The sequence below is a fragment of the Nerophis lumbriciformis genome, linkage group LG23, assembly GCF_033978685.3.
Source record: "Nerophis lumbriciformis linkage group LG23, RoL_Nlum_v2.1, whole genome shotgun sequence".
Lineage (NCBI taxonomy): Eukaryota > Metazoa > Chordata > Actinopteri > Syngnathiformes > Syngnathidae > Nerophis > Nerophis lumbriciformis.
The window spans coordinates 30,555,080-30,582,776 of NC_084570.2; the positions used below are offsets into that span (position 1 = coordinate 30,555,080).

At 39.1% G+C, this 27,697-nt stretch overlaps 2 protein-coding genes across 2 annotated transcripts in view; both read left to right on the forward strand.

Annotated features, from left to right (window-relative positions):
* ankrd52b (ankyrin repeat domain 52b) overlaps nt 1-13,875 on the forward strand; it is a 40,200-nt gene extending 26,325 nt beyond the window's left edge. The window contains exons 22-28 of the mRNA XM_061984777.1: nt 1,574-1,661; nt 1,741-1,824; nt 3,520-3,665; nt 5,756-5,838; nt 5,980-6,062; nt 6,171-6,262; nt 9,396-13,875. Of these exons, the coding sequence (XP_061840761.1) occupies nt 1,574-1,661; nt 1,741-1,824; nt 3,520-3,665; nt 5,756-5,838; nt 5,980-6,062; nt 6,171-6,262; nt 9,396-9,622 (803 nt within the window). The 3' untranslated portion in view covers nt 9,623-13,875. The remainder of the gene's footprint in view (nt 1-1,573; nt 1,662-1,740; nt 1,825-3,519; nt 3,666-5,755; nt 5,839-5,979; nt 6,063-6,170; nt 6,263-9,395) is intronic.
* A 3,886-nt stretch (nt 13,876-17,761) lies between these two features.
* The window catches only part of npepl1 (aminopeptidase like 1), a 34,705-nt gene continuing 24,769 nt past the window's right edge, over nt 17,762-27,697 (forward strand). The window contains exons 1-3 of the mRNA XM_061984776.2: nt 17,762-17,979; nt 25,025-25,210; nt 25,300-25,470. Of these exons, the coding sequence (XP_061840760.1) occupies nt 17,830-17,979; nt 25,025-25,210; nt 25,300-25,470 (507 nt within the window). The 5' untranslated portion in view covers nt 17,762-17,829. The remainder of the gene's footprint in view (nt 17,980-25,024; nt 25,211-25,299; nt 25,471-27,697) is intronic.

The window sequence follows — 27,697 nt, forward strand, 5'->3', positions numbered from 1 at the left end:
TTTCATACAGGATTAATTTTCTGCCATAAAGCTTTATTTTGTATCATTCATGCCATCTTATTTCTGTAACATATTGAATATGCTTCCAATGTACTCCAGAGTAAACTTAATTGAAACTCTGAGTCCACCCCCACCTCTCAGTGACCACCAGGAAATGTGGCCCAACACCAATATTCCCTCTAATTTTTCATGGCTGTGAGCAAACGCAAAAACTCCCTGAGCATTTAGTGGAGCACATGTGAGCGACGTCAGACGTGCACACTGTGGCTACACCAGCAGCACACCTATCCCAAACCTGACCAAATAAGTTACATTTCTTATTACATGTTGTTTTTCATGAGCTGTGTACTAGTATTCTACTATATGTCTGGGTGGAGGTCCTGCTTTGGAAATAATTTGTACTCCTTTCAGATACCGCATTTAGTTCCCATTAAAACATTCACATGTTGCACAATGAGATGCAAACATGGGATCATGTGTACATTCCTGTAACTTTCTGTTTGTAAAATATATATTTTTATTAGTATTTATTTAATATAATAACAGATTTTTAATAAATGACAGTAGAATAAGCACACATTTTATTGTAAATCATAGTGTAACGCCCTGGAATTACACATTATGTGTGGCGTTGGAGTTGTCCGACTTTGTTTGTGGTTGTAAACGCAAATGACAGCAGTCATTTCCATGTGATTATTTTCTAATATAAGTGTTTTGGCCCACTTACAATGACAATAACAAAAAATATTGTTTTTCGTGAGCTGTGTACTAGTATTGTATGTCTGGTGGAGGTCCTGCTTTGGAAATCATTTGTACTCCTTTCAGATATGGCATTTAATTCCCATTAAAACATTCACATGTTGCACAATGAGATGTAAGCATGGGATCTTGTGTACATTCCGGTAACTTTCTGTTTGTAAAATATATATTTTTATTAGTATCTATTTAATATAATAACAGTGTTTCATGATTAATATTGATAAATTTGGATTATTAATAAATGACAGTAAAATAAGCACACATTTGATTATAAATCGTAGTGTAACGACCTGGTATACACATTATGTGTGGTGTTGGAGTTGTCCGACTTTTTGCTTGCTTATGAAGTGCCATATGTGCACGTGTTGGCGCAAGTAAGAAAGAGCGAGAGGCTGCTGTTGATATGACGGATGACAAAGTAGGTTTCGGTCTGGTTTGTACGGCAGAACATGACCAGTTTTGCTAGATACACATTTTTTTTATCAATGTTTTGCTCATTTGTTTATGGCCGACAATAAAGAGTTTTGCTCAATAAAGTGATCGATGGAATTAATGTCCTACTTAAAGTGTCTCGACAGACGTTAAAATAATTGAATAGTGATGACGTGTACAGGCGCACACCTTAGAGGGAGCGTTGCCCAACACCACCTATTATATTGAAATCTGAAATCGCTGATAGTATTACTCTTTCTTCTGTGCAGAGTCATGAGGAAGAAAAAAACCTACTCAAGAAAATTAAATCCAAGTCAAACCAATGCAATTCCACAGAAAATAGAATGTGTCGCAATTATTCTTCCATTTGTGTCTTGCCTAGGTAATGAAGGATGTTTACACATTTTACTTGAAAACAAGCTTTTTAGCAACCAGGAAGGAAATTCCTTCAACCCACTGCACTGTGCTTTGTGAGTACCACCGGATTTATTTGAACACATACAAAAAAGTGCAGTAGTTCATAAAGATTAATTTGATTCCCATCTGCAGGATTAAAGGACACAACGTTGCTGCTGGACTTCTCATAAAGACAGTTGGCCCTCAAATAGTTAAAGTTAGTGATGTCAAAGGAAGGTGGGTTCCACACTCTTGCTTGGCAACAAACAGTAATGTTGGCACCTATTTGTACATAAAGAATATTTTTTTTATGAACGAATACTAATTTAAGACAATGGTTGTCAATATTTTTTTTGCTATGCCTCCCCTAAACGGAACTTCTACTGACACACTGATAATATTGACTTATTTATGTCTACAAACCATTGCAGCGTTCTGCATACGTTCACCTCATTATCGACATAAATTATTACAAAGAGCTAAGACAAGTTAAGGTTACTCTTTGTCCCACTATTTGAGAATCACTAGTTTAAGGTGAGTATTGCGGCTGTGAATCTTTGGCCACCACACGATTCCATTTGATTCGATCTTTGGGGGCAACGATTTGATTCAGAGTCGATTCTCCATTCAAAATCAATACTTTTTTAATAATGCTAGTTCTATGATGAACTACATACCTCCATAAAATAGATAAATAGTTCTGATAAATTTATATATTACTTCAAAGAAAACTGGTTTTGTTGAATAAAAGGTTTCAGAACATTTAATAAAGTCAAATACAAATAAGGCAACAAGAGAAGTATCTAACACTTCTCTTTTGTAAAGTAAATGTGTACAACAGATATACAGTAGATCATCTACATCAGCAATAAGATTTGTCTGATTGGCTGGACAGGACAGATTGGAAAATATACATATATCAGGCATTTGATTTTTCCGTCTATAGTCGGAAATCCGTCTTTTTTTATCTCTGTAAAATTATAAAAAAATATTTTCCATTTTTCTTCGTCTTTTCCGACCTACAATGTGTGTTAAAATATTGATCCGTCTCTTTGCCATACCTGCCAACAACTACGGTTTTCCCGTAATGAGTACGGTTTTTGATAGTCCAGTGGTAAAAACTACGGCTTTGCGTTAAAAATGATTAACTTAAAAATCAAAGCAACTTCACGGGCAGTGGACAAAATATACGGGAAACATCAATGATGATTGTTTGGTTTACGTATAAGAACATCCATGATTAGTTGGTTGTTTACTATGATGAGTCACGATTGGTTAAGATTAGGGCAAAGCATTAGAGACAATCAGAGGCAAGATAGGGCGGGTCATGGAACCAGGAAGGGAAATCACAACAGACATCCCAAATGACGACGAGAGAGGGATCTGCGGCCCACAGACCCCCGGCTTATTTTCAGTCTTTTTCAATAAGTTCAAATCACATGCCTGATATATATATATATATATATATATTTTTTTTTTAATTGATCTGCCTGAGTAGTCTTGGGTTCAATCCCGGGCTCGGGATCTTTCTGTGTGGAGTTTGCATGTTCTCCCTGTGACTGCATGGGTTCCCTCCGGGTACTCCGGCTTCCTCCCACTTCCAAAGACATGCACCTGGGGATAGGTTGATTGGCAACACTAAATTGGCCCTAGTGTGTGGATGTGAGTGTGAATGTTGTCTGTCTATCTGTGTTGGCCCTGTGATGAGGTGGCGACTTGTCCAGGGTGTACCCCGCCTTCCGCCCAATTGTAGCTGAGATAGGCTCCAGCGCCCCCCGTGACCCCAAAGGGAATAAGCGGTAGAAAACGGATGGATGGATGATTAAGAATCGTTACAAACAAGAATCGCGATTAATCTGAAAATCGATGTTGTTTGACACCCCCAGTGAGTACATATTAAAATGTTTTCCTGTGCTTGTTGTACGAGTGCAGGACCCCGTTGCATGCGGCTGCCTACTCAGGAAGTGTTGCAGGGCTGCAACTTCTCCTGGCCCAGGGGGCAGAGGTCAACGCTGTGGACCAGGGAGGATGCTCCGCTCTAATGATCGCAGCTGACTGCGGACATACCATGGCTGTCGGTATGTGATAAATGGGAACTGCACCCTTTTTCTTTTTTTTCGCCTATCATTCACAATCATTATGAGAGACAAGAAGACAAAATTTATTTTTTTTGCTTTCTAACTTATACAAATCCTATTGTTCTAGGTGGCTAGCAATTTAGCTAATGTTAGCAATCAATTCTACCTCTAAATCACTTTAAAAATACATTGAAAAACCCTCAACAATACTTCATTTACGTTCTGTAACCTGTATAACAACCAAACTGTAGTAACATTGTTATTGTAAGAGTGAAAACTGAGGAACTATTTTTCTAGCGCATTAACACATCGGCGTGCTACGGTATTCGCCGTAAATGCTAACTTCGGAAAGAGATAAGCTAGTTTCTACGTCAACACAAACACGTTTGAGTTTGTAATACACAACGCAATGTGATAGGACACCAATCTGTACTGAGTGAAAAACATGAACAATCATATTACAGTATCTGTAAAGTATTATTTAATGTTTTGTTTGTACACAGCTAGCCAGACAATGTATGTACTGTAGTTGTAATAACACGCATGACGTGCTGCGTGTATCATGATCAATATAAAAGTGTGACTCACTCGAGTTGTCTGTTATTTGGTCCAGCTGGCCAGGAACGTTTTTTTCCCCGGTTTATTTAGGTACACACTCCATTTATGTCAAAATAGCATGGCCTCAAATTCCACATTTTGCAGCTTAAAGTCACTTTCACCTCACTCTCTCGGCTTCCGTCTGCGCCAATGTCTTACTCTTCCTGTGTGCTCACTTCTCGAAGCATCAGTTCATCCTCATTGTTTCAGCTTCAAAAAGATAAGGTTGTGAATCCTCTTTTGTACTAAAATAGTCGTGTTAGTTGTTTGTCACTGACTTTGTCATGATTACAACACAAACTTGTGTGTGTTTCCGGAAGTAGAGTATTGTTCATATTACATATTGTTATGAATGTGTCTGTTACTGCATTATATATTTATATACTTGCAGTGTGTATATTGTACATATTACATATTGTTATGAAGGTGTCTGTTACTACATTATATATATACTTGCAGTGTGTATATTGTACATATTACATATTGTTATGAAGGTGTCTGTTACTACATTATATATATATATATACTTGCAGTGTGTATATTGTACATATTACATATTGTTATGAAGGTGTATGTTACTACATTATATATATATATACTTGCAGTGTGTATATTGTACATTACATATTGTTATGAAGGTGTATGTTACTACATTATATATATATATACCGGTACTTGCAGTGTGTATATTTTACATATTAGATATTGTTATGAAGGTGTCTATTACTACATTATATATATACTTGCAGTGAGTATATTATACATATTACATATTGTTATGAAGGTGCCTGTTACTACATTATATATATACGTGCAGTGTGTATATTGTACATATTACATATTGTTATGAAGGTGTTTATTACTACATTATATATATACTTGCAGTGTGTATATTGTACATATTACATATTGTTATGAAGGTGTCTGTTACTACATTATATATATACTTGCAGTGTGCATATTGTACATATTACATATTGTTATGAAGGTGTCTGTTACTACATTATATATATACTTGCAGTGTGTATATTGCACATATTACATATTGTTGTGAAGGTGTCTGTTACTACATTATTTACATGTATATACTTGCAATGTGTATTTAAAACCTTGATGGGGGGCTTTAAAGTTGTTTTAGAGGCTTTGAATGCCACAATGGTCATTTCCACTAGCCGCATCTTCTAAGCATTTTTATCATTTTTAAAATCCTGAGGAAAAGATGTGTGTTCATGTCTCTCATAATGATTGTGAACGATAGGCAGAATTCCCAAAAAAGTGCAGTTCCCTTTAGGGTTTTATCTTATGCAGGTAACCCCACTCAGCAGTATGTCAACATTGTTTTCTTATTAGCATGTCTGAGAGGTTCAGGTATCATGACAATCATTTTACCCCCTTTTTGCATGCTCCAGTCTTTGCTATGATTCCTCTAATACGGGTCCCTTCATGAGACACCAAGTCTAGATGAAAAGTCTTATTTTGTTTGTTCATTTCAGAATACTTGCTGCACAAGGCCAAGCCAGACCTGACCCTGGTGGACGTCAATAATAACACAGTCCTTCATTTAGCCTGCACTAAGGTTACACAAAACACATGCATGTATTATTCGCCACTCACAACAACCTTGGCATGTGTGCAGCAACAATTTACGTGTTCAAGTCGATGTTGTCTGGAAATGTGAACTCATTTATGTGACGCCTCAATCTGATTTCCTGTGCAGGGTCAGGAGATGTGTGCCTTGTTGCTTCTTGGAGAAATCAATGACCCCTCCCTCATAAATGCAACAAATAGTGCGCTTCAAATGTAAGTTGGCTTCCACCGCTGGCTCATTTTTTGTCTATAAAGTCCATCAGTGATGATGATGCATGTCTGTAGTATGTCTATAGTCTATAAGCCTCTATCCTCACCCAGGCCCCTTCACATCGCGGCCAGGAAAGGTCTGGCTACTGTTGTGCAGGTGTTACTCAGCCGGGGTGCAGCTGTCATGGCTGTGGATGGTGAAGGTAAGTAACGCTAGCAAATGTCACGTCTTATTGGCAGGGAGACTTCTTTATTCATGCTTGAACGATACACACGTCTACAGCTAGGTGGCAGCAGTGTTTGGACTAACTGACAAGCTGACCATGACTAAGTTGGTTTTACTGTGTGCTAGGGTTGTACGGTATACCGGTACTAGTAAAGTACCGCAATGCTAATGAATCATAATCGGTTCTTTGTTTTTTTTAACGGACATGATGGCGCGCCGTCGTCATGTCGTGACATTGCTGGTTTTACGAGCAGAGGAGCATGTTCGGCAAAGCACACAATCAGACACAGTGTGGATACAGAAAAGGGAGAATGGACGCATTTTGGCTTAAAAACTAAAGATAAAGGTGAAATTATAACACTCAAACTCCACTCAGGAAGAGGTGCTTTAAAACATGGCTAGCGAGCTAGCGGCTAATGTCCATCCGCTGTCGGCAGTGTTTTAACTACTTCTAAATGACTAATCCTTGTCTCCATGGCGACAAATAAAGTATGTTTTTTTTACAAGTAGCATTATCACTGGAGGATGAGGAATAGCTAAACATACTTCACTACACACCATAGGAGGATACAATAGCTCACCGGCGTCACCGCTAACAACCTGGCGCTCCTGAATGCAAACAAATGGGTGGATCTACACCTGACATCTACTGTAATGATACCAAGTACAAGAGCGTATCTAGTCAATACTACTATGATTACATCGATATTTTTTAAAATTACAAAATCTTTTTTCATTTTTTTAAAATTCATATTATGTTTATAAACTCAGGAAATATGTCCCTGGACACATGAGGACTTTGAATATGACCAATGTATGATCCTGTAACTACTTGGTATGGGATCAATAACCTAAATTTCTGGTATCATCCAAAACTAATGTAAAGCATCAAACAACAGAAGAATTAGTGATTATTACATTTTAACAGAAGTGTAGATAGAATATTAAAACAGAAACTAAGCAGATATTAACAAGCAGATTAATAATACATTTTTTACCGCTTGTCCTTCGTAATGTTGACAAAATAATAGAATATAAATGACACAATATGTTACTGCATACTTCAGCAAACTAATTAGGAGCTTTTTTTTGTTTACTTACTACTAAAAGAAAAGTTGTCTAGTATGTTCACTATTTTATTTAAGGACTAAATTGCAATAATAAACATATGTTTAATGTACACTAAGATTTTGTATTAAAATAAAGCAAATAATGACATTTTTTGTGGTGCCCTTTATTTCGAAAATTATCGAAAGGTATCGAAATACATTTTGGTGCCTGTACCAAAATATTGATATCGGGACAACCCTCCTGTGTACAGTATCTCACAGTGTCAACAACCAAATGCCATAAGGCACAGTACTACAGCAATGAAACTTGGTGGCACGATAGACTTGGGCTCAATTGGAATTATCCATCCTCCCCAACCCCACTTCTACTTGACCCTCCCCCTTGGCTCCAGCATTTAGTGCAGGGGTTGGCAAGCCGTGGTGGATCCCTGGAGCTTTTTCAAAAATATATGATAATGGAAAAAGATGGGGAGGAAGAGTATATTTCGTGTTTGAATAATGTTTCTGTTGGAGGACAAACATGACACAAACCTTCCTAAATGTTAGAAAGTTTACTGTTTAATATGTTTTGTGTTTAAGCTTAACTGATGAGCGTATTTGGCGAGCGCCGTTTTGCCCTAATAATTTTGGCGGTCCTTGAACTTACCGTAGTTGTGTGGACTGTGACGCTACAGTTTATTTACTTGTACAATTTTCTCCGACGCTGCCACAGAAAGACTTGTTTTATGCCGAAGAAGACAGCCTGCCGTTTCCTTTAACTTGGACACACACATCTATAACTTTGGCCATTTTAAGACACTAATTTCCAGGAGTTATCTTACCCTCTGAGAAGCATCTGGTTTTACAATTATTTTAACATACTTGGCTGGCGTTGGACTCATTCTGCTTAAGTATGCTGCAGACTAGCAATGATCCGCTCAAATTGCTTCACCAAGTCGGTGACACGCTCGGTCATGTTATTGATGATTTATTTCTTGAATTCAATGAATATTATCTACTCCTTCCTCTAAAGCACTGACCTTCACACTCACTTCAAATTTCCCATGTTTCGAAAACAAAGTTATGGCCATCTCTAGCTATGAGCTAACGCTAATGAGTAAGACCGGATGTTTTGGTTGCCGAAATGTGAGGCTGTCCTCTCTTTTGTGGGATAGTGCACATAACTTAGTAGGTGGGAATGACACATTAAATCCCTTTTATTTGGCTTTGCAGCACAAATGATTGATTCCTCTTCTAGAAATAAACTGTTTAGGTTTAAGTTTGAGTTTATTTCGAACAAGCAAGCATACAACATGATACATCACAATTTCCAGTTTCTCTTTTCAACATGTTCAAAAAGGAGTAGGGAGAAGAAGAGCTTATTTAATCCTACCCCTTTTCTTTTACATAACAGTTGCTAAAACTTTTGTTCACTTCCTATTCTCAATTAATTCACAATATACTTCATAAGTAATCACAATAAAAATAAATAGATAAATAATGCTCTGTGAAGTAAGTTACATTTCATATGGTAAGATGAGTAAGATTATTTTGAAAATGAATGGATGTATGAAATACATTCAGAATGTTTAACATGGTTCTTCTTCTTTGTACTTTGTAAACACTTTAAGTTTGAAGAGTTTCTTGAAGTGGATCATATTAGTACATTGTTTGATTGCTTTGCTTAATCCATTCCATCATTTATTTCCACATACTGATATACTGAAGGTCTTAAGTGTTATACATGCATACAAATGTTTTAAATTAAATTTTTCTCTAAGATTATATTTCTCCTCTTTTTTTGAGAAGAATTGTTGTATATTCTTGGGTAGCAGGTTATAGTTTGCTTTGTGTATAATTTTAGCTGTTTGCAAATTCACTGTGTTGTGGAAATTCAGTATTTTTGGATCAATATTTTAGGTTGCAAGGCCTAACTAGCTCAAACTAGAGTTGTGGTGTCATAAGCAGACTATTTGTTGTCTGTTGTGAGAAATATTAATAGTAAAATTGTTCCATATAATAAAATAACAAACTCATATCATCATATTCCTTACTCTGCAGGTCACACCCCGGCGCTAGCCTGTGCCCCCAACAAGAGAGTGGCAGACTGCTTATCCTTGATCCTTTCCACCATGAAGCCTTTCCCTCTGCGAGACGCCACTGCTTCCTGCTTCAACCCCACTCTGAAGAACTGTGGCATCGCTGCCAACTCCAATGGAAGCCTGTGTCACGCCTACGCCAAGGGCCGCACCAGCACCATAGGTCTGCACGGCTGTCTCACTGACTGAGAGGAAGAGTATAGCAATTCTTATCCAGCCGCATCGTCCATTCTTCGCTCCGTCAACTTTATTTACTGCTTATCTAAAGTCTTATTACACCTCTTAGCACCTTTGTTTCAGTTGAATGAACGAGGGGGTATACTTCCTGTTCATGCGGAAAGTCTTCACAGCGCTTCACTTTTTCCACATTTTACGTCAGCCTTGTCTCAAAATGGAATACATTCATGTTTGTCCTCAAAATTCTACACACAATACCCCATAATAACAATGTGAAAATGTTTTTCTTAAAAAACATTTCTGCAAATTTATTAAACTAAAAAAATACATGTTCATAAGTATTCAGAGCATATGCTCAATACTTTGACCATGCACCTTTGGCAGCAATTCCAGTCTTTTTGAACAATGCCACAATCTTGGCACACCCATCTTTGGACACTTTCAACCATTCCTCTTTGCAGCACCTCTCAAGCTCCATCAGGTTGTGGAAGTGTTGGTTTTCATCCAGGATGTCTCTGTACATTGCTACATTCATCTTAGTCTAGTCAGGGAGGTGACCAAGACCATGGTCACTCTGTCAGAGCTACAGCATTCCTCTGTGGAGAGAGGAGAACCTTCCAGAAGGGCAATCCACCAATCAGGCCTGTATGGTAGAGTGGCCAGACGGAAGCCATTTCTTAGTCAAAAGTTTGCCAAAATGCACCTGAAAGACTCTCAGACCATGAGAAACTAAATTATCTGGTCTGATGAGACAAAGATAGAGGTCTTTGGCGTGAATGTTTGGAGGAAACCAGGCCAATACCACCCCTACAGTGAAGCATGGTAGTGGCAGCATCATGCTGTGGGGATGGTTTTTAATCAGGAACTGGGAGACAAGTCAGGATAGAGGGAAAGATGAATGCAGCAATGTACAGAGACGTCTTAGATGAAAAGACACGCTCCCCATCCAACCGGATGGAGCTTGAGAGGTGCTGCAAAGAGGAATGAGAGAAAGTGCTCAAAGATAGGTGTGCCAAGCTTGTGGCATCGTATTCAAAAGGACTTGAGGCTTTAATGGCTGCTAAAGGTGCATCAACTAGAAGCTCCGTTTCCATATGAGTTGGGAAATTGTGTTAGATGTAAATATAAACGGAATACAATGATTTGCAAATCCTTTTCAACCCATATTCAATTGAATGCACTACTAAGACAAGATATTTGATGTTCAAACTCATAAACTTTTTTTTTTTGCAAATAATAATTAACTTAGAATTTCATGGCTGCAACATGTGCCAAAGTAGTTGGGAAAGGGCATGTTCACCACTGTGTTACATGGCCTTTCCTTTTAACAACACTCAGTAAACGTTTGGGAACTGAGGAGACACATTTTTTAAGCTTCTCAGGTGGAATTCTTTCCCATTCTTGCTTGATGTACAGCTTAAGTTGTTCAACAGTCCGGGGGTTTCCGTTGTGGTATTTTAGGCTTCATAATGCGCCACACATTTTCAATGGGAGACAGGTCTGGACTACAGGCAGGCCAGTCTAGTACCCGCACTCTTTTACTATGAAGCCACGTTGATGTAGCACGTGGCTTGGCATTGTCTTGCTGAAATAAGCAGGGGTGTCCATGGTAACGTTGCTTGGATTGCAACATATGTTGCTCCAAAACCTGTATGTACCTTTCAGCATTAATGGCGCCTTCACAGATGTGTAAGTTACCCATGTCTTGGGCACTAATACACCCCCATACCATCACAGATGCTGGCTTTTCAACTTTGCGCCTATAACAATCCGGATGGTTCTTTTCCTCTTTGGTCCGGAGGACTCGACGTCCACAGTTTCCAAAAACAATTTGAAATGTGGACTCGTCAGACCACAGAACACTTTTCCACTTTGTATCAGTCCATCTTAGATGAGCTCAGGCCCAGCGAAGCCGACGGCGTTTCTGGGTGTTGTTGATAAACGGTTTTCGCCTTGCATAGGAGAGTTTTAACTTGCACTTACAGATGTAGCGACCAACTGTAGTTACTGACAGTGGGTTTCTGAAGTGTTCCTGAGCCTATGTGGTGATATCCTTTACACGCTGATGTCGCTTGTTGATGCAGTACAGCCTGAGGGATCGAAGGTCACGGGCTTAGCTGCTTATGTGCAATGATTTCTCCAGATTCTCTGAACCCTTTGATGATATTACGGACCATCCATCCATCCATCTTCTTCCGCTTATCCGAGGTCGGGTCGCGGGGGCAGCAGCCTAAGCAGGGAAGCCCAGACTTCCCTCTCCCCAGCCACTTCGTCCAGCTCCTCCCGGGGGATCCTGAGGTGTTCCCAGGCCAGCCGGGAGACATAGTCTTCCCAACGTGTCCTGGGTCTTCCCCGTGGCCTCCTACCGGTCGGACGTGCCCTAAACACCTCCCGAGGGAGGCGATCGGGTGGCATCCTGACCAGATGCCCGAACCACCTCATCTGGCTCCTCTCGATATTACGGACCGTAGATGGTGAAATCCCTAAATTCCTTGCAATAGCTGGTTGAGAAAGGTTTTTCTTAAACTGTTCAACAATTTGCTCACGCATTTGTTGACAAAGTGGTGACCCTCGCCCCATCCTTGTTTGTGAGTGACTGAGCATTTCATGGAATCTACTTTTATACCCAATCATGGCACCAACCTGTTCCCAATTTGCCTGTTCACCTGTGGGATGTTCCAAATAAGTGTGTGATGAGCATTCCTCAACTTTATCAGTATTTATTGCCATCTTTCCCAACTTCTTTGTCACGTGTTGCTGGCATCAAATTCTAAAGTTAATGATTATTTGCAAAAAAAAAAATGTTTATCAGTTTGTACGTCAAATATGTTGTCTTTGTAGCATATTCAACTGAATATGGGTTGAAAATGATTGGCAAATCATTGTATTCCGTTTATATTTACATCTAGCACAATTTCCCAACTCATATGGAAACGGAGTATTGACAACCTCTGTAATTATTGAACAGAGGTTGTCAATACTTATGTACATGACATTTTTATTTTTAGTAAATTTGCTAAATTAAACGAAAACACTTTACACATTGTCATTATGGGGTATTGTGTGTAGAATTTTGAGGACAAAATTAATTTATGCCATTTTTTGGATGAGGCAAAAGTGAAGCGCTGTTAATACTTTGTACGTGTGAAGACCCCACACAAGCCCGTGCTTTTGAGTCATGATTGTAAATCATTTCTATAGCTCTTCATGTCGCCTGCACCCCCAATACTGTCCTCTGCTGCTATTAGCCAACTTGTGTGCATGTGTGTCTCTGCTGGAGAGTATTATGTTTCTTAATCTACTTTTTAGTGCTTTTATAACCGTTATGCAATTAAGATACCCTTTGCAGGGTGTAGCAAGCACTAAACTAAAACATGCTTATTGCCGTCATGTCAGGATCCCCATGGCTGTATTTTATTTAGCATGTTTATTCTAAATGAAGGAATGACGAGCACATTTTGAGGATGGCATGATGAGTTGATATTATTACAGTAAATAAGCCAGAGAACAGAACAAAGGTCATGTAGAAAATATAGAAATCTATTTATGTTCAATTGTACATGTCAAGATGAACTGTTGTTATGCACAAGGACCTTGGATGCCTGTTTTCCTCTTTGCCACATCTTCAAATCATGTTAGCGTGTGTAGTTTTTAATTATAAACCCAGACAAAGCAGCTTTTCCCAAAGTCAAAGCAATATTGAATATTGTGTTGAACTAGAAAATGATGTTGATTATGCTCTCTTCCATGTTCAAGTATGCATTTTATGTTTAACATACTGTATTTGTAGTTGGCCTTTAAACAAGTTCACCACCAGAGATTGAACATTTCAAAGCTAAAGTGAATATAATTGACTTACATTCAGTTTTCAGGTAAATGAGCGCAGAGTATGTAAAGAAGCATTTGGTATGAGTTGTGCCAACTGTATTATTTTATGGTTTGAAGGTCGTAAGCTGACCTATTATGTGACCGCTGCACTTTCAAACATTAATGTCTTTAAAATGGTTTTAGCCTAATTGCACTCCTTAACATACTCGTTTACAGTACCCTGCAACCATTCAGTTGTAGAAATCCCTTCTACATATTACTGATATCATCTTGTTTTGAGCAATCTCCAACGTGTCTTATTTGGGCAACAAAAATAATAATTGGAATATATCAATAAGTGTGAACAAGTGTGTCTTCCATACAGCTCTTTAACATTTCAGGGTAACAACTTGAATAATGTGGGAATTAACTTGAGAAAAATTAAAAGCACTACTTTGGGATGTGTTTTTCTTGTATTTGTTTAGCATTCATACTCACAGAGGTATTAATTTACTGGTTTACTGAGCTATTTTGGGTTTTTTAAAGTACCTTTTAATTACTATTAAATGTATTAAAGCTACATCATTATATTGCTGATATTTTAAAATAAGAATAAACTTTCAGATTCATTTAGATAAATGATGTAATCTCTTGAGCATTAAAAATACACTATATTGCCAAAAGTATTTGGCCGCCTGCCCTGACTCACATATGAACTTGAAGTGCCATCCCATTCCTAACCCATAGGGTTCATTATGATGTGGGTCCACCTTTTGCAGCTGTTACAGTTTCAACTCTTCTGCGAAGGCTCTCCACAAGGTTGCGGAGTGTTTTTATAAGAATTTTCCACCATTCTTCCAAAAGCGCATTGGTGAGGTCACACTGATGTTGGTCGAGAAGGCCTGGCTCTCAGTCTCCGTTCTAATTCATCCCAAAGGTGTTCTCGTGGGTTCAGGTCAGGACTCTGTGCAGGCCAGTCAAGTTCATCCACACCAGACTCTGTCATCCATGCCTTTGTGGACCTTGCTTTGTGCACTGGTGCACAGTCATGTTGGAAGAGGAAGGGGCCCACTCCAAACTGTTCCCACAAGGTTGGGAGCATGGAATTGTCCAACATGTTTTGGTATCCTGGAGCATTCAAAGTTCCTTTCACTGGAACTAAGGGGCCAAGCCCAACTCCTGAAAAACAACCTCACACCATAATTCCTCCTCCACAATGAAAAAACAACAGCACTTAGGCACTTTCAATACAATACGATTCATTATTGTTTTCAATATTTAACACCATGAATTGATTACGTGGACCCCGACTTAAACAAGTTGAAAAACTTATTCGGGTGTTACTGTACGGAATATGTACTGAACTTTGCAATCTACTAATAAAAGTTTCAATCAATCAATCAAAAGGTTGAGCAACTTACACAGCAATATAAAATTAAAAATTAAATACAATCCTCTTACAAATAACACCAGTTAAAGTAAAACTAAATAAAGGAGACAATACAAACCAGATTAAAATAAATTAATCTAATAAAGAAAATTTAAGGGGACTCTCTACTTTTTAACAATTTCTAATATTGCATTAATAATTTGAAAACAAACCAATGTGAGAATTTGGTTTTCACTTTAAGAAAGCGACTTTTATTTTTATTTTTTTTCCTTAGACGTTTTTTTTTTCTCAACATATTAAACAATTTTACATATCCATCAGGTTGAGCACATTATGACTTTAAAGTTAAAGTACCACTGATTGTCACACACACTCGGTGTGGCGAAATTATTCTCTGCATTTGACCCATCACCCTTGATCACCCCCTGGGAGGTGAGGGGAGCAGTGGGCAGCAGCGGTGGCCACGCCCGGGAATCATTTTTGGTGATTTAACCCCCAATTCCAACCCTTGATGCTGAGTGCCAAGCAGGGAGGTAATGGGTCCCATTTTTATAGTCTTTGGTATGACTCGGCCGGGGTTTGAACTTTAACAATACATGTCAAGGAAAGACAATACAAGCAAATACAAATATTACAAATAAACAATATGATGAAATTCAAAAAGACAAAAAAGGGCTCATTTAAATCCCTTTACATGTTTTCAACGCATATATCAATTTTAAGGGCTTTTGTACTTTTAACCATTTTCCAAGATTGAATTGATATTTGCAACTATAAAGCCAAGAAAGAGACTTTTGTGTAGGAAAAATGTACCTTGCAATTTAATAATATAGTGTATACCATAGACATCTTATAAGTAGACGCAGCATCGAGCACTACTGCCTACTGGCGCTGACGAGACGCGGGGCCGCCATCTTGGAGTGGTGATCCGCTCCACTCAGTGCAATTCATATGGCAGGAGCAATGAACTGTAAGACAAATTTAATTCATTTTACCTCACTGAATACCACTGATTTTCACGCGGTTTTTTTTGTCATACGTGTAGCTATGATAAAGGACACATGTTTTGGCGTGTTTTATTATTCATAGTTTGCTTAACAGTAATAGAATATTCTTATATGCTATAAGTGACCAAACGTACAAGATCAAAACTGGGAATATAATCCCAGAGAAGGGGGGAAAAAACGGTCAGCTATTCTTAAATTGAAGAAACAATATGATTAGGTTATACTGTATATACATGCGTATATCCTACATAAACTATGTATGAATATATTAAATATCTATATATCTTAGGGACCTATTGACTGTATCTCTGTTGCTGCAGCAGCAGAGAGTTTATTCTGTCTTGACACTTTGTATTGATATTTTGTATTACATTCTTCCCTTAAATGATCATGTTTACAGTGATTGTTTTATATGTATTTTTATGTATGTCGCTTTGGATAAAAGCGTCTGCCAAATACTTAAACATAAACATACATAAACACCTGAAAGTCTTTATATCAGCTAAAACCACCAATCTGTTTCACTGGATTCAGAATGAAACCAAATTCTGTCTTACCCAAGAATGTTAGTATTTGAATATTGTTACTTGAAGACTTATTCCTGGTTACAATTATACTGTTAAAGAAAGTATTGTCTTATATTTTGCCTAAAACGAGAATGCATCATAATCAGTGGCGGCTGGTGAATTTTGTTTTAGGTGGGGCTGAAAGTTTGTAAACCAAACCCCTGTAGGGGGGTCATCCTCCCCAAGAAGATTTATTTGTGATTTTCACATACAAATGAAGCATTCTGGTGCATTCTGACAAAATAGAACATTTCATAGGTTTGCAGAGAACTATATGTTGCGTCTACTTATAAGATGTCTATGGTTATAACGTCATTGCAAACACGGCAATCTGTTGCGTCCACTGCAGTTCGCTACCTTATTCATACTTTTTGTCAAGTGATTTTTTTTAAGCAGGGTTGCATGAGGTACCTATAAATAACGTTACGTTAGTCAATGTATCACACACAGTAACGTAACCTTAGACGGCGGTCAGCAGCACCGCGTATTTTAGCCACCTACAAAAAGCCAAACTTAGTCAAATAAAGGTCAGTTAAAATGTATACTATGTCCGTTGTGTCCTGAGCAAGACACTTCACCCTTGCTCCTGATGGGTGCTGGTTAGCGCCTTGCATGGCAGCTCCCTCCATCAGTGTGTGAATGTGTGTGTGAATGGGTAAATGTGGAAGTATAGTGTCAAAGCGCTTTGAGTACCTTGAAGGTAGAAAAGCGCTATACAAGTACAACCCATTTATCATTTATTAAGAAGATGTGTACATTTTGCATAGGGCCCTGACATCTAAAAGGTACAACTCTGTTGATTGTTATGTTCATGTATTTGTTATGTTTTTCATATGTACGCGCACATCAACACATATACAGTATGAGATGAGATCAATGAGATAAGGTGAGAACAGGATAGAAACTGCTGTGGAACTAGTTACAATGCAATATGCCATGGAAATACAATGTTAACACTTTTGTGCAAATAAGTACAGTTGCACTTATTTTTTCAAATGTGTTTATTCTGTAAAGGAATTAGTTAAATTTTTAAAATGACTGGTTAATAGTGCTATTATGAAGTGCAATGTCAGCACTATTTTTTCCCTGCAATTTCAAATGCACTTGTTTTAATAAATAAATACAGCGTTTTAAAAGCATACACAATCTGTGTAAATAGTCTGTGGTTAAAAGGACTTGAAAACGCTGAACATCAGCCCGGCATCTTTGTTTTCTACCTGTTAACTGTCAGTTTAGGCTGCTCGCCGGCTCCTCGTCACCACTTCAAGATGGCAGCCCAATTTCTCGCGTCACAGCAGCCAATGCTGTGTCTACTTATAAGATGTCTATGGTTGTCAACGTTTACTTCCTGGTTTGATTTAACGTCATTCTCGGCTTCCGTCGCCGGCATTGCTTCCGCGGTCGAAGCGTCAGCAAACCAGCTAGCCGCCGTGTTAGCAACTCCCAAAGATGGCGAACGTGGTGTTGGAGTACAAGGCGTCAGCCGGCGACTCTGACCCGCAGACGCGCCCGATTCTGATTGTCGGACAGCATTCGAACCTGCAGCAAGTGGACTGGGGCCAAGTAAAAGGAAAACTCAAGCCGGTTGTCAGTGAAGAGGTAAAGATCACGTGCTCTGCTAAAGCTTATTGGTTCTAGCTAGCACCGCCGCTAGCAAGATGACTGTGACAGCCCATATACATGATTTTAATTATAATTAATTAGACGTCATTTTTTATTAAAATCAAAGCATCCATCCATCCATCCATCTTCTTCCGCTTATCCGAGCATATGATTTAAAATAAATATTGCAAAATAAAGGCGTTTCTTTTTTTCGAAATAGGAAAATGTGTGAGTCGTTTGGATTTTGTGTAACAAAGTGTGATCAAAGAGTTGTAATCATTACACCATTTTTTATCTTCGCCTCAAAGTACACACACATGCTTTATTTCATTACTTAAGAGTTCAAACAAAATCTTAATCTGGATTAGTCATCTGGTTTCTTCAAGATCCGTCCATCCATCTATCTTCTTCCGCTTATCTGAGGTCGGGTCGCGGGGGTAGCAGCCTAAGTAGGGAAGCCCAGACTTCCCTCTCTCCAGCCACTTTGTCCAGCTCCTCCCGGGGGATCCCGAGGCATTCCCAGGCCAGCCGGGAGACATAGTCTTCCCAATGTGTCCTGGGTCTTCCCCGTGGCCTCCTACCGGTCGGACGTGCCCTAAACAACTCCCTAGGGAGGCGTTCGGGTGGCATCCTGACCAGATGCCCGAACCACCTCATCTGGCTCCTGTTGCTTCAAGATGTAATTCCTAATCTTACTTCTGCACGTCTTCCAATTTCCGTATACAGTGGTACCTCAATTTACGAGCCCAATCGGTTCTGGGATGGAGCTCTTATCTCAAAACACTTGTATCTCAAATCAATGTCTCCCATTAAAATGAATTAAAATCTATTTAATTGGTGATCAGCCTCTCCAACACAGCACAATTTTGTAACATGCCTTTTATAAAGAAAAATCAACTTTTCGATAAAAAATATTGTATGAAAAACTCTACAAAATAATTGTATAAAATAATGTAATAATAATGAACAGCATTTTCCTTGGAAGGTGGACTTAAACGATACCTACTTCCAGCTGCTTCTCCGTCAAACACATAATCTGCAGCTTTTCTATATTTTCATGGATCCATCCATTTTCTACCGCTTGTCCCTTTCGGGGTTGTGGGGGGTGCTTGACCCTATCTCAGCTGCATCCGGGCGGAAGGCGGCGTACACCCTGTACAAGTCGCCACACAGAAAGCTACCGAGCCCGGGATTGAACTCAGGACCTTCGTATTGTGAGGCACATGCACTAACCCCTGTTCCACCGTGCTGCCCATATATATATATATATATATATATATATATATATATATATATATATATATATATATATATATATATATATATATATATCCATATTTTCATGGATACATAATGAAAAAAAACATGACGTTCCCCTTTTAAATCCAAAACAATTTGGCCAAATAAGATGAAGTCTATGAGCTTTGTTCTTCTCCAAATACACATGGTTTAGTGCAACGATTTTGCCAACAAAAATAAATAGGAGTGATACCCCTCACATCTAAAACACAAGCTTCGTGCCTCACTGGCAACTCAGCGTGCTGTCACATTGCAGCCTGTGTTCGATGTTATTGGAACACTGACAAAGTTCAATAACGGGACGAGTAACCATCCCAATAAACAAAAGGCAAGATGTTATAACGAGTTGTGGCAACGGTTCTTACTCATGGTTTTACAGAATACTACTAATAATGCTAATGTTCCATTTCGGCATGGTGATGAGTTATGTCCACATACAAGAATGGCCTCTGGAGTGGAGGGGCGTGCGCTTCACGGGGCTGTTCTTTGCCGCCGTGGTTGTGAAAGTGCTTGATGTGATATGCAGCGCAGCCTGCTTTTTAAATGTTGACATTGCAGACGATTACCCTCACTTACTCTCACAACCAAAACCATTATTGTGATTAAAATGTTATTAATTTTGCAACCATAATGGGTTCTTTTGTCTCTGATGTGATCATCAGTCTGAGGGGTAATTGTCTATTTCTTTATTCAAACAGTTACCCAGTATCACCTCTGTGTGTCGCCAAAGTGTCCACAGCATGTAGAACTGTGCCACGCCAGCCATGAAGATGCCGTTAACCACTGCACATTTCTACGTTCAACTCACTCTTGATGCATCTTAATTTTGCCGTGAAAAGTTTGTACGTCAACAATTAGCCGAGTCTCAAAACACTTAAATTGAAGTACCACTGTGGTTCCATCACTAAATCGTTGAAAGCATGATACCATATATATCTCTAGCTTAAAAGTAACTAAGGTTTGCTTGTAATTTTGTATAATCATGTGTAGGGATGTATACCGACTAGGGATATCCCGATCCGATATTTGGATCGGATCGGCCGCCGATATTTGCCAAAAATGCGTATCGGCAAGGGATGGGAAAAAGCCGATCCAGATCCAGTTTTTAAATAAATTCCGGTCCGTGTTTTCCAACGCACCAATTTAAATAAAACATTTCCAGATCAACACCGTATGAAAAAAATAGTGATTTTTTTTAGTTGTGATTTCCTTCTCTGCATGAAAGTTTAAAAGTAGCATATATTAATGCAGTATGAAGAAGAATGTTTTAATGTAGACACATAGAATCATCATACTGCTTTGATTATATGCATCAAGTGTTCATTCAAGGCTAAGGCAAAATATCCACATATATATCGTGTATCATGATATGGCCTTAAAATATCGCAATATTTAAAAAAGGCCATATCGCTCAGCCCTAGTTCAATGATGCCATTTCTGTTTGTCATGTATAATTTTGTCTATTTTGTGTTTATCCTTGAATAAACAGGTCAGTTTCTTGTTACCAACCATTGTGTATTATTCAAACTCACCTAATTCAGCTGGCTAGTTGTTATCAAGAGTACTAAAACCCTTTTCAACATGAATCTGACAACTAAGTAGGCTAAATAACTTTAAACTTTAATACATGCTCGGATAGGCCAGTATCGGCCGGTATCGGATCGGAAGTGCAAAAACAACATCGGTATCGGATCGGAAGTGCAAAAACCTGGATCAGGACATCCCTAATACCGACTACCGGTATTATTTGGTACCGGTTCCTAATTAGGTCAGTCCATGAGGACCTTGAAGATTCTGGACTAACGATACAGCTTTCGGTATTTTTTGTTCCAGCTGACCGACATTATTCTCAAAAGTTTCTTTAAAGTCATGCACGCTGTATCGGTTTAAAGTGAACGCACTTTACTCACGGCGAGTCTTGACTGCGTTTTATCAACCATCATCCTAGCGATCCATTAATCCACAGGCCAATTTTAATACACTCAAAAAAGTGAAACATTTAGGAATATATATTATAGTCCAAATGCAGCTGGGATAGCCACCCCGAAAGGGAAAAAGCGGTAGAAAATGGATGGATGGATAGTAAGTATACAATAATATAATCATTTTTGAATGTCCACAAGGGGGTGCCACAGGGTTCAGGATTCTGGACTAACGCTACATTTATTTATAGTATTTTTTGTTCCAGCTGACCAACGTAATTATGACAAGCTGTCACAATGAGTTCAGCTGTCGCTGCTACACATTAAAATCAGCTTTGAATAATGACAAATAAGGAAGCAACACCACACAAGTTTGTACCACAACAATATTTCCTCCTCAAAAGTTTCTTTAAAGTCGTGAACGCACTTCACTCATGGCTAGCCTTGCCTGCGTTTTATAAACCGTTAACCTCGTGATCCATTAATCCACAGGCCAATATTAAAATGGATGGATGGATGGATAATAAGTATATAATATTTTTTGAATGTCTACAAGGGGGTGCCACGGGGTTCAATATTAGGACCCCTTCTGTTCATCAAGTATATTAAGGAATTTGGACAAAATGTGTCTGATGCCAACATGCATTTTTACACTAATGACACAATAATTGACTGTTTTGGTTCGAACCCTGCTAAAGCTGTAGAATCTCTGCAGAAAGCTTTTGATGTGGTCCAGCACACACTTCTGCAGCTAAAACGAGTCCCTCAATGCTTTTATAGTCTGGTATGAATCGGCCGGGGTTTGAACTCACAACCTACCGATCTCAGGGCAGACACTCTAACCACTAGGCCACTGAGTAGGTGATGGAAGTTTCCTCAAATTATCCATACAGTGGCGTTGAAGCGATACAGCATGTGCTGTGACTGATGATCCATGATTGCTGTCTGACGTCACTCCATGGCACCGCGTTTTTGTGTCTCTAAAACACTTTGCTTTAATGTGTTTCAGTTCCTTCTGTCTCTTGACTACAAACTAGACACTGAGTCTTTTTATTTTTATAATACACACACACATACTTCAGTAGCTGTCAATATGGTTTCCGGTCCGTCATTCAAGTACGTCTGTTTGCAACATAAACACAAAACATTTCCTATTGTTACAAAATGCACACCCACATAACATGCTAATTGATAGTATTGATGTATATTTTTGATGTATCATGTAAAAGGTCTGTGGTCTGCACATGCACTTATATAACTATTTTCAGCAGAGTAATTTTAATGAATAGAAACACAGTGATGGATCTTTGTGGTCTTTACAAGATGATGACATAACTGCATTTCACCTTGTACTCCACACATAGTTGACTTGTTTAAGACTTAAAAACCACTGTGGATTAAAGACTTCCCTGCTCTCCATCATTTTGGAGGTTTTCACCCTCTTGTGTTAATTTACAGTGGGGGCAAAAAAGTATTTAGTCAATTGTGCAAGTTCTCACACTTAAAAATATATAATTTTCATCATAGGTATACTTCAACTATAAGAGACAGAATGGGGGGGGGGGGGGGGGGGGTAATACAGGAATTCACATTGTAGGATTTTTTTATGAATTAATTGGTAAATTCCTCTGTAAAATAAGTATTTGGTCACCTACAAACAAGCAAGATTTCTGGCTTTCACAGACCTGTAACTTCTTCTTGAAGAGGCTTCTCTGTCCTCCACTCGTTACCTGTATTAATGGCACCTGTTTGGCCTCCTTATCAGTATAAATGAGGAAAAGAACCATATGGACTGTTATAGGCTTAAAGTTCAAAAGCCAGCATCTGTGATGGTATGGGGGTGTATTAGTGCCCAAGGCAGACATGGGCATTCTGCGGCCCGCGGGCCACATCCGGCCCTTTGTACGTCCCTGTCCGGCCCGCGTGAGGCCAAACATAAATTACAAAATACATTTTAAAAAGTATCTATCTCGAGTGTGCAATACAACGGTGCTGCTTTTGTTTTGAAAAGCGTTATTTGTATTACTTCCGTGTGGACGTATGCTCGTGCGCGATTGTGAGTGAATGTGAACAGCGGCAATCACAAATTACAAAATAAATTTAAAAAAACATCTATGTCATGCATGCAATACAACTGTGCTCCTTTTATTTTGAAAAGTGTTATTTATGGGCGTATGTCCGTGTGTAACCTGTGAGTGAAGGTGCACAGCGACAAGTGATACCCGGTTATCCCAGAGACGCTAAAAAGAGAAAAGTTGATGACGAATGGCGGGTTTTCAACAAGACATGGACTGCCAAGTATTTCTTTACAGAAATTAAAGGTAAAGCCGTGTGCTTAATTTGTGGTACACAGGTTGCTGTGAATATAGTGTAACGACCTGCTGAAGTTGATATTGTGTTCTTTAGTTGCGGAAATGAGGAGTGAGGATAGACGTGCGTGTGGAAGGAACGAGATAAGTTGAGCTGTGTTAGTATAGGTTGCTCAATAAAAGTTTAAAAAGAGCGTCAGACTTGGTGTGCACTTCTTCTGGACGCTACAATTGGTGTCAGAAGTCAAACTTTGCGCATACTGCCGCTGCTTGTGTGAGCATACTTCGCTGCTTGTGTGCTCAGCCTGCTACGTCATTGGGAGGTACGTGCCACGATGTTTCCTGGCGACTTTGTCAAGATTGAACGGGAGGGGAAGGACATTGAGTGGGGACTTAAGGTGCCGGCAGCGACTGCAGATGTCTGTGTGAATCCCGGACGTGAGGAGCTCGCCGCAAAGAGAGAGAGAGAGAGAGAGAGGGTGGAAGGAGAGAGGCAGCGTCTACAGGTGCAGCGCACGCTGCTTGGCATAGGGGAATTCCGCCCTCAATGAAGACTCTCAGGTTTGATGGCAAGGCGAACTGGGAGGCATTTCATCCCACTTCTGACACCAATTGTAGCGTCCAGAAGAAGTGCACACCAAGTCTGACGCTCTTTTTAAACTTTTATTGAGCAACCCATACTAACACAGCTCAACTTACCTCGTTCTTTCCACACGCACGTCTATCCTCACTCATCATTTCCGCAACAGCAATGCTTCCTCCTTCTTCGCCTATCACCTTACAGGTGTGCTACGTTCACAACAAAGAGGATGCAGGATAAAGTGACAGAAATTGACATTTTTGCATTGTAATATACATCAAGAAGTGTTGTGTAAGAAAGTGTTAAAAATAAAACCATTAAAATCCATCTGCTTTTGTATAAGGATAAGTTAGGTTAAATGAAAATATTATTATTATTATTATTATTATTATTTATCTTACGGTATATCAAAAATAATTTGAGCAAAATTGAATTGAAATATTGTCGGTGTAGCCCTCCAGCAGTGCTCGGGTTGCTCACGGTAAAAATTAATTGCCCACCCCTGGCCCAAGGCATGGGTAACTTACACATCTGTGAAGGCACCATTAATGCTGAAAGGTACATACAGGTTTTGGAGCAACATATGTTGCCATTCAAGCAACGTCTTTTTCATGGACACCCCTGCTTATTTCAGCAAGACAATGAACTGTGGGAGCAATTATTAGTAAATGGAAGACATACAAGACCACTGATAATCTCCTTCCATCTGGGGCTCCAAGCAAGAGCTCACCCCGTGGGGTCAAAATTATCAAAAAATCCCAGAATACCACTGTGAATGCTAATTAAAATAAATGTTTTTACATCTTTATTTCCACACATTACATATCGTACAGAGAAATGCGTGTATTGTACCGATAAGCTCTTAACGATATACATTCCTAATCACGTGATCAGCAATGTGCTGGTAATCCACAAACGGTGTGTTCTTTCAGATCTGGCAGGCGGCACTCAACACTTTGAGCCCCAAACCCACAGACAACTGCCCTCTGTACCTCAACTATGCGGCGGTGGCTGCGCTTCCTTCTCGGGTCAGCCGGCACAACAGCCCATCTTCTGCCAACTTCATCTCCCGCCTTGTGCGTTCCTGCCTGCCTGGAGGCAACAACCGCTGCATCCTGGTCAGTGCCCGCCCCACTATCTCGCAAATATGACTAGTCCAGTGGAAGGAGCGTGTGTGAAACAACACGACTGACTTTTTCTTGTTTAGATGGTGTGTGAACGCTCAGACGTGTTTGCGTCAGCCTGCGCCATTTCCCGAGCGTTCCCCATCTTCTCTCGTCGTTCCACATCTTCCCGCAAGGCAGAGAAGAAGCACGTTGTCGTGGAGTTTGTGATTGTCGGCCAGGACAGCAACCCTCTAGATGAAGCCGAGCTTGAGGTACTGACTGACCCACGCTGTTCTTTTTACACTGACTGGACTTCCTGGGCCATTCATTTATTTACTGTCAGTAGGTTGCAGACAGTGGGCACCTCACCATTCAATTAATAAACAATTATTGATGCATGTATAATTTATATGTATATATATATATATATATATATATATATATATATATATATATATATATATATATATATATATATATATATATATGTATATGTATATGTATATATATATATATATGTATATATATATATATGTATATATATATATATGTATATATATATATATGTATATATATATATATGTATATATATATATATGTATATATATATATATATGTATATATACAAACCCCGTTTCCATATGAGTTGGGAAATTGTGTTAGGTGTAAATATAAACGGAATACAATGATTTGCCAATCCTTTTCAACCCATATTCAATTAAATGCACTACAAAGACAAGATATTTGATGTTCAAACTCATAAACTTTTTTTTTTTTTTTTGCAAATAATAATTAACTTAGAATTTCATGACTGCAACACGTGCCAAAGGGAAAGGGCATGTTCACCACTGTGTTATATGGCCTTTCCTTTTAACAACACTCAGTAAACGTTTGGGAACTATATATATACATACATACATACATACATACATACATATATATATATATATATATATATATATATATATATATATATAATCAGTGTTTCCCACAGGACAGGCATCTATTTGGGGTGGTGTGGTCGAGGGGCGGGGGGTGGCGGCGGCAGCGGCGATGACCAAGAAGAACGCGGAGTTGGAATATAATTACAACACTTTATGTACATATTTATATACAGATTTGAACAATTAGTTATTCACTGAAATATATTTATTAATTGTGGTTCTTACAAAAAATATATCTTATAAAATATAAAAGCTAAAATGTCTCTTAAAGCTCTGCCCCTTTAATTAGTGAATACTAAATAATTTAACTTTAGCCTACTACTACAACCATATTATTTACCAGCAACATGAAGTGAAACAGAGGCAGAGGTGTCCTGCCACAGTCAGTCAACCTCCTCCTCCTCCTCCTGCTGCTGCTGAACAGGTCGCACCTGTGGTCCGGACTGTAGGCCTACCTCCTCTCCAAGTCGAGCCCTTTTCGGCCGCTGAAAATATTTTTCTATACTCATCTGTGTGAAGGAGAGAACATCCAACATTAGAATTTATTACTAACGAGCAGAACCGCTCTATGTACAGTGCCGTCTAACCTTAAGCGGCAGCAGCTCAACACATGCAGGGTTCAACGTTAAGGTTTTTTTCTACTTGCCCGACTTCTCAAATCTACTTGCCCCAATATTTTTACTTGTCCTGCCTAGGTTTTTTTCTGGCTGTGTAGTGCTCATGGCTTATATCTTACTAAAATCCTTCCCGTTGACTATTTACAACACTACACAGTATTTATTGTTATTATTATTATCTATAATTACATTTAAATGGCATTGCATACATGTAAAATTAAATGCTATTTCACATTATTTGACCAGTAGCAGTTACACTCATCTGAACAGGTCAGCCACCTGTTTAAAGCCCGATCACAGTTGAAATCTTGAAATGAAGGGCCTTTAATGGCCAAAACATTAACCTGGACAACATTTTAACAGCTGGTTGGCTCAGATTTTATTCTTTTCATTGCATTCACATGCTGCAGTGGACAGTGGACAATTTAGCTTCAGTCCACGTGTGTTTATTGACAACAGGGTTATAACCTGGACACGTTAGCTCGTCGGTATGAAAACACGTGACTGTTACTACGTGCGTCTGCCCCGGCCCCCGAGTCAAACAGCGGCGGTGTTAATGAAGCAGCGTCAGGCTGCTCACCGTCAGTGAAACGCTCGGTGAAATCGCGGATTAACGTTAAATATATGACGAGCCGCGAGCGATGCAGCTATAACCTATCTACCTATAACTTATATTACCCTCGTATTTTGATCCTTCGTCGTCGTCGTCTTCTTCTTCTTCTTCTGGCCCACCAGGTGAATTAAGTGCTATTGGCGGAGTTACAATGCATAGTAGGCTACTGCCACCTACTGCACCGGAGTTGTAACTACAAGGTACATTCACAGACAGAGTCCCATTGCTTTTATGAGCAGTCGAGCGAGTCAAAAGCCGAAAAATCCACTTGTGGCGGACGTAATTCTTTCGTGGCGGGCCGCCACAAATAAATGAATGTGTGGGA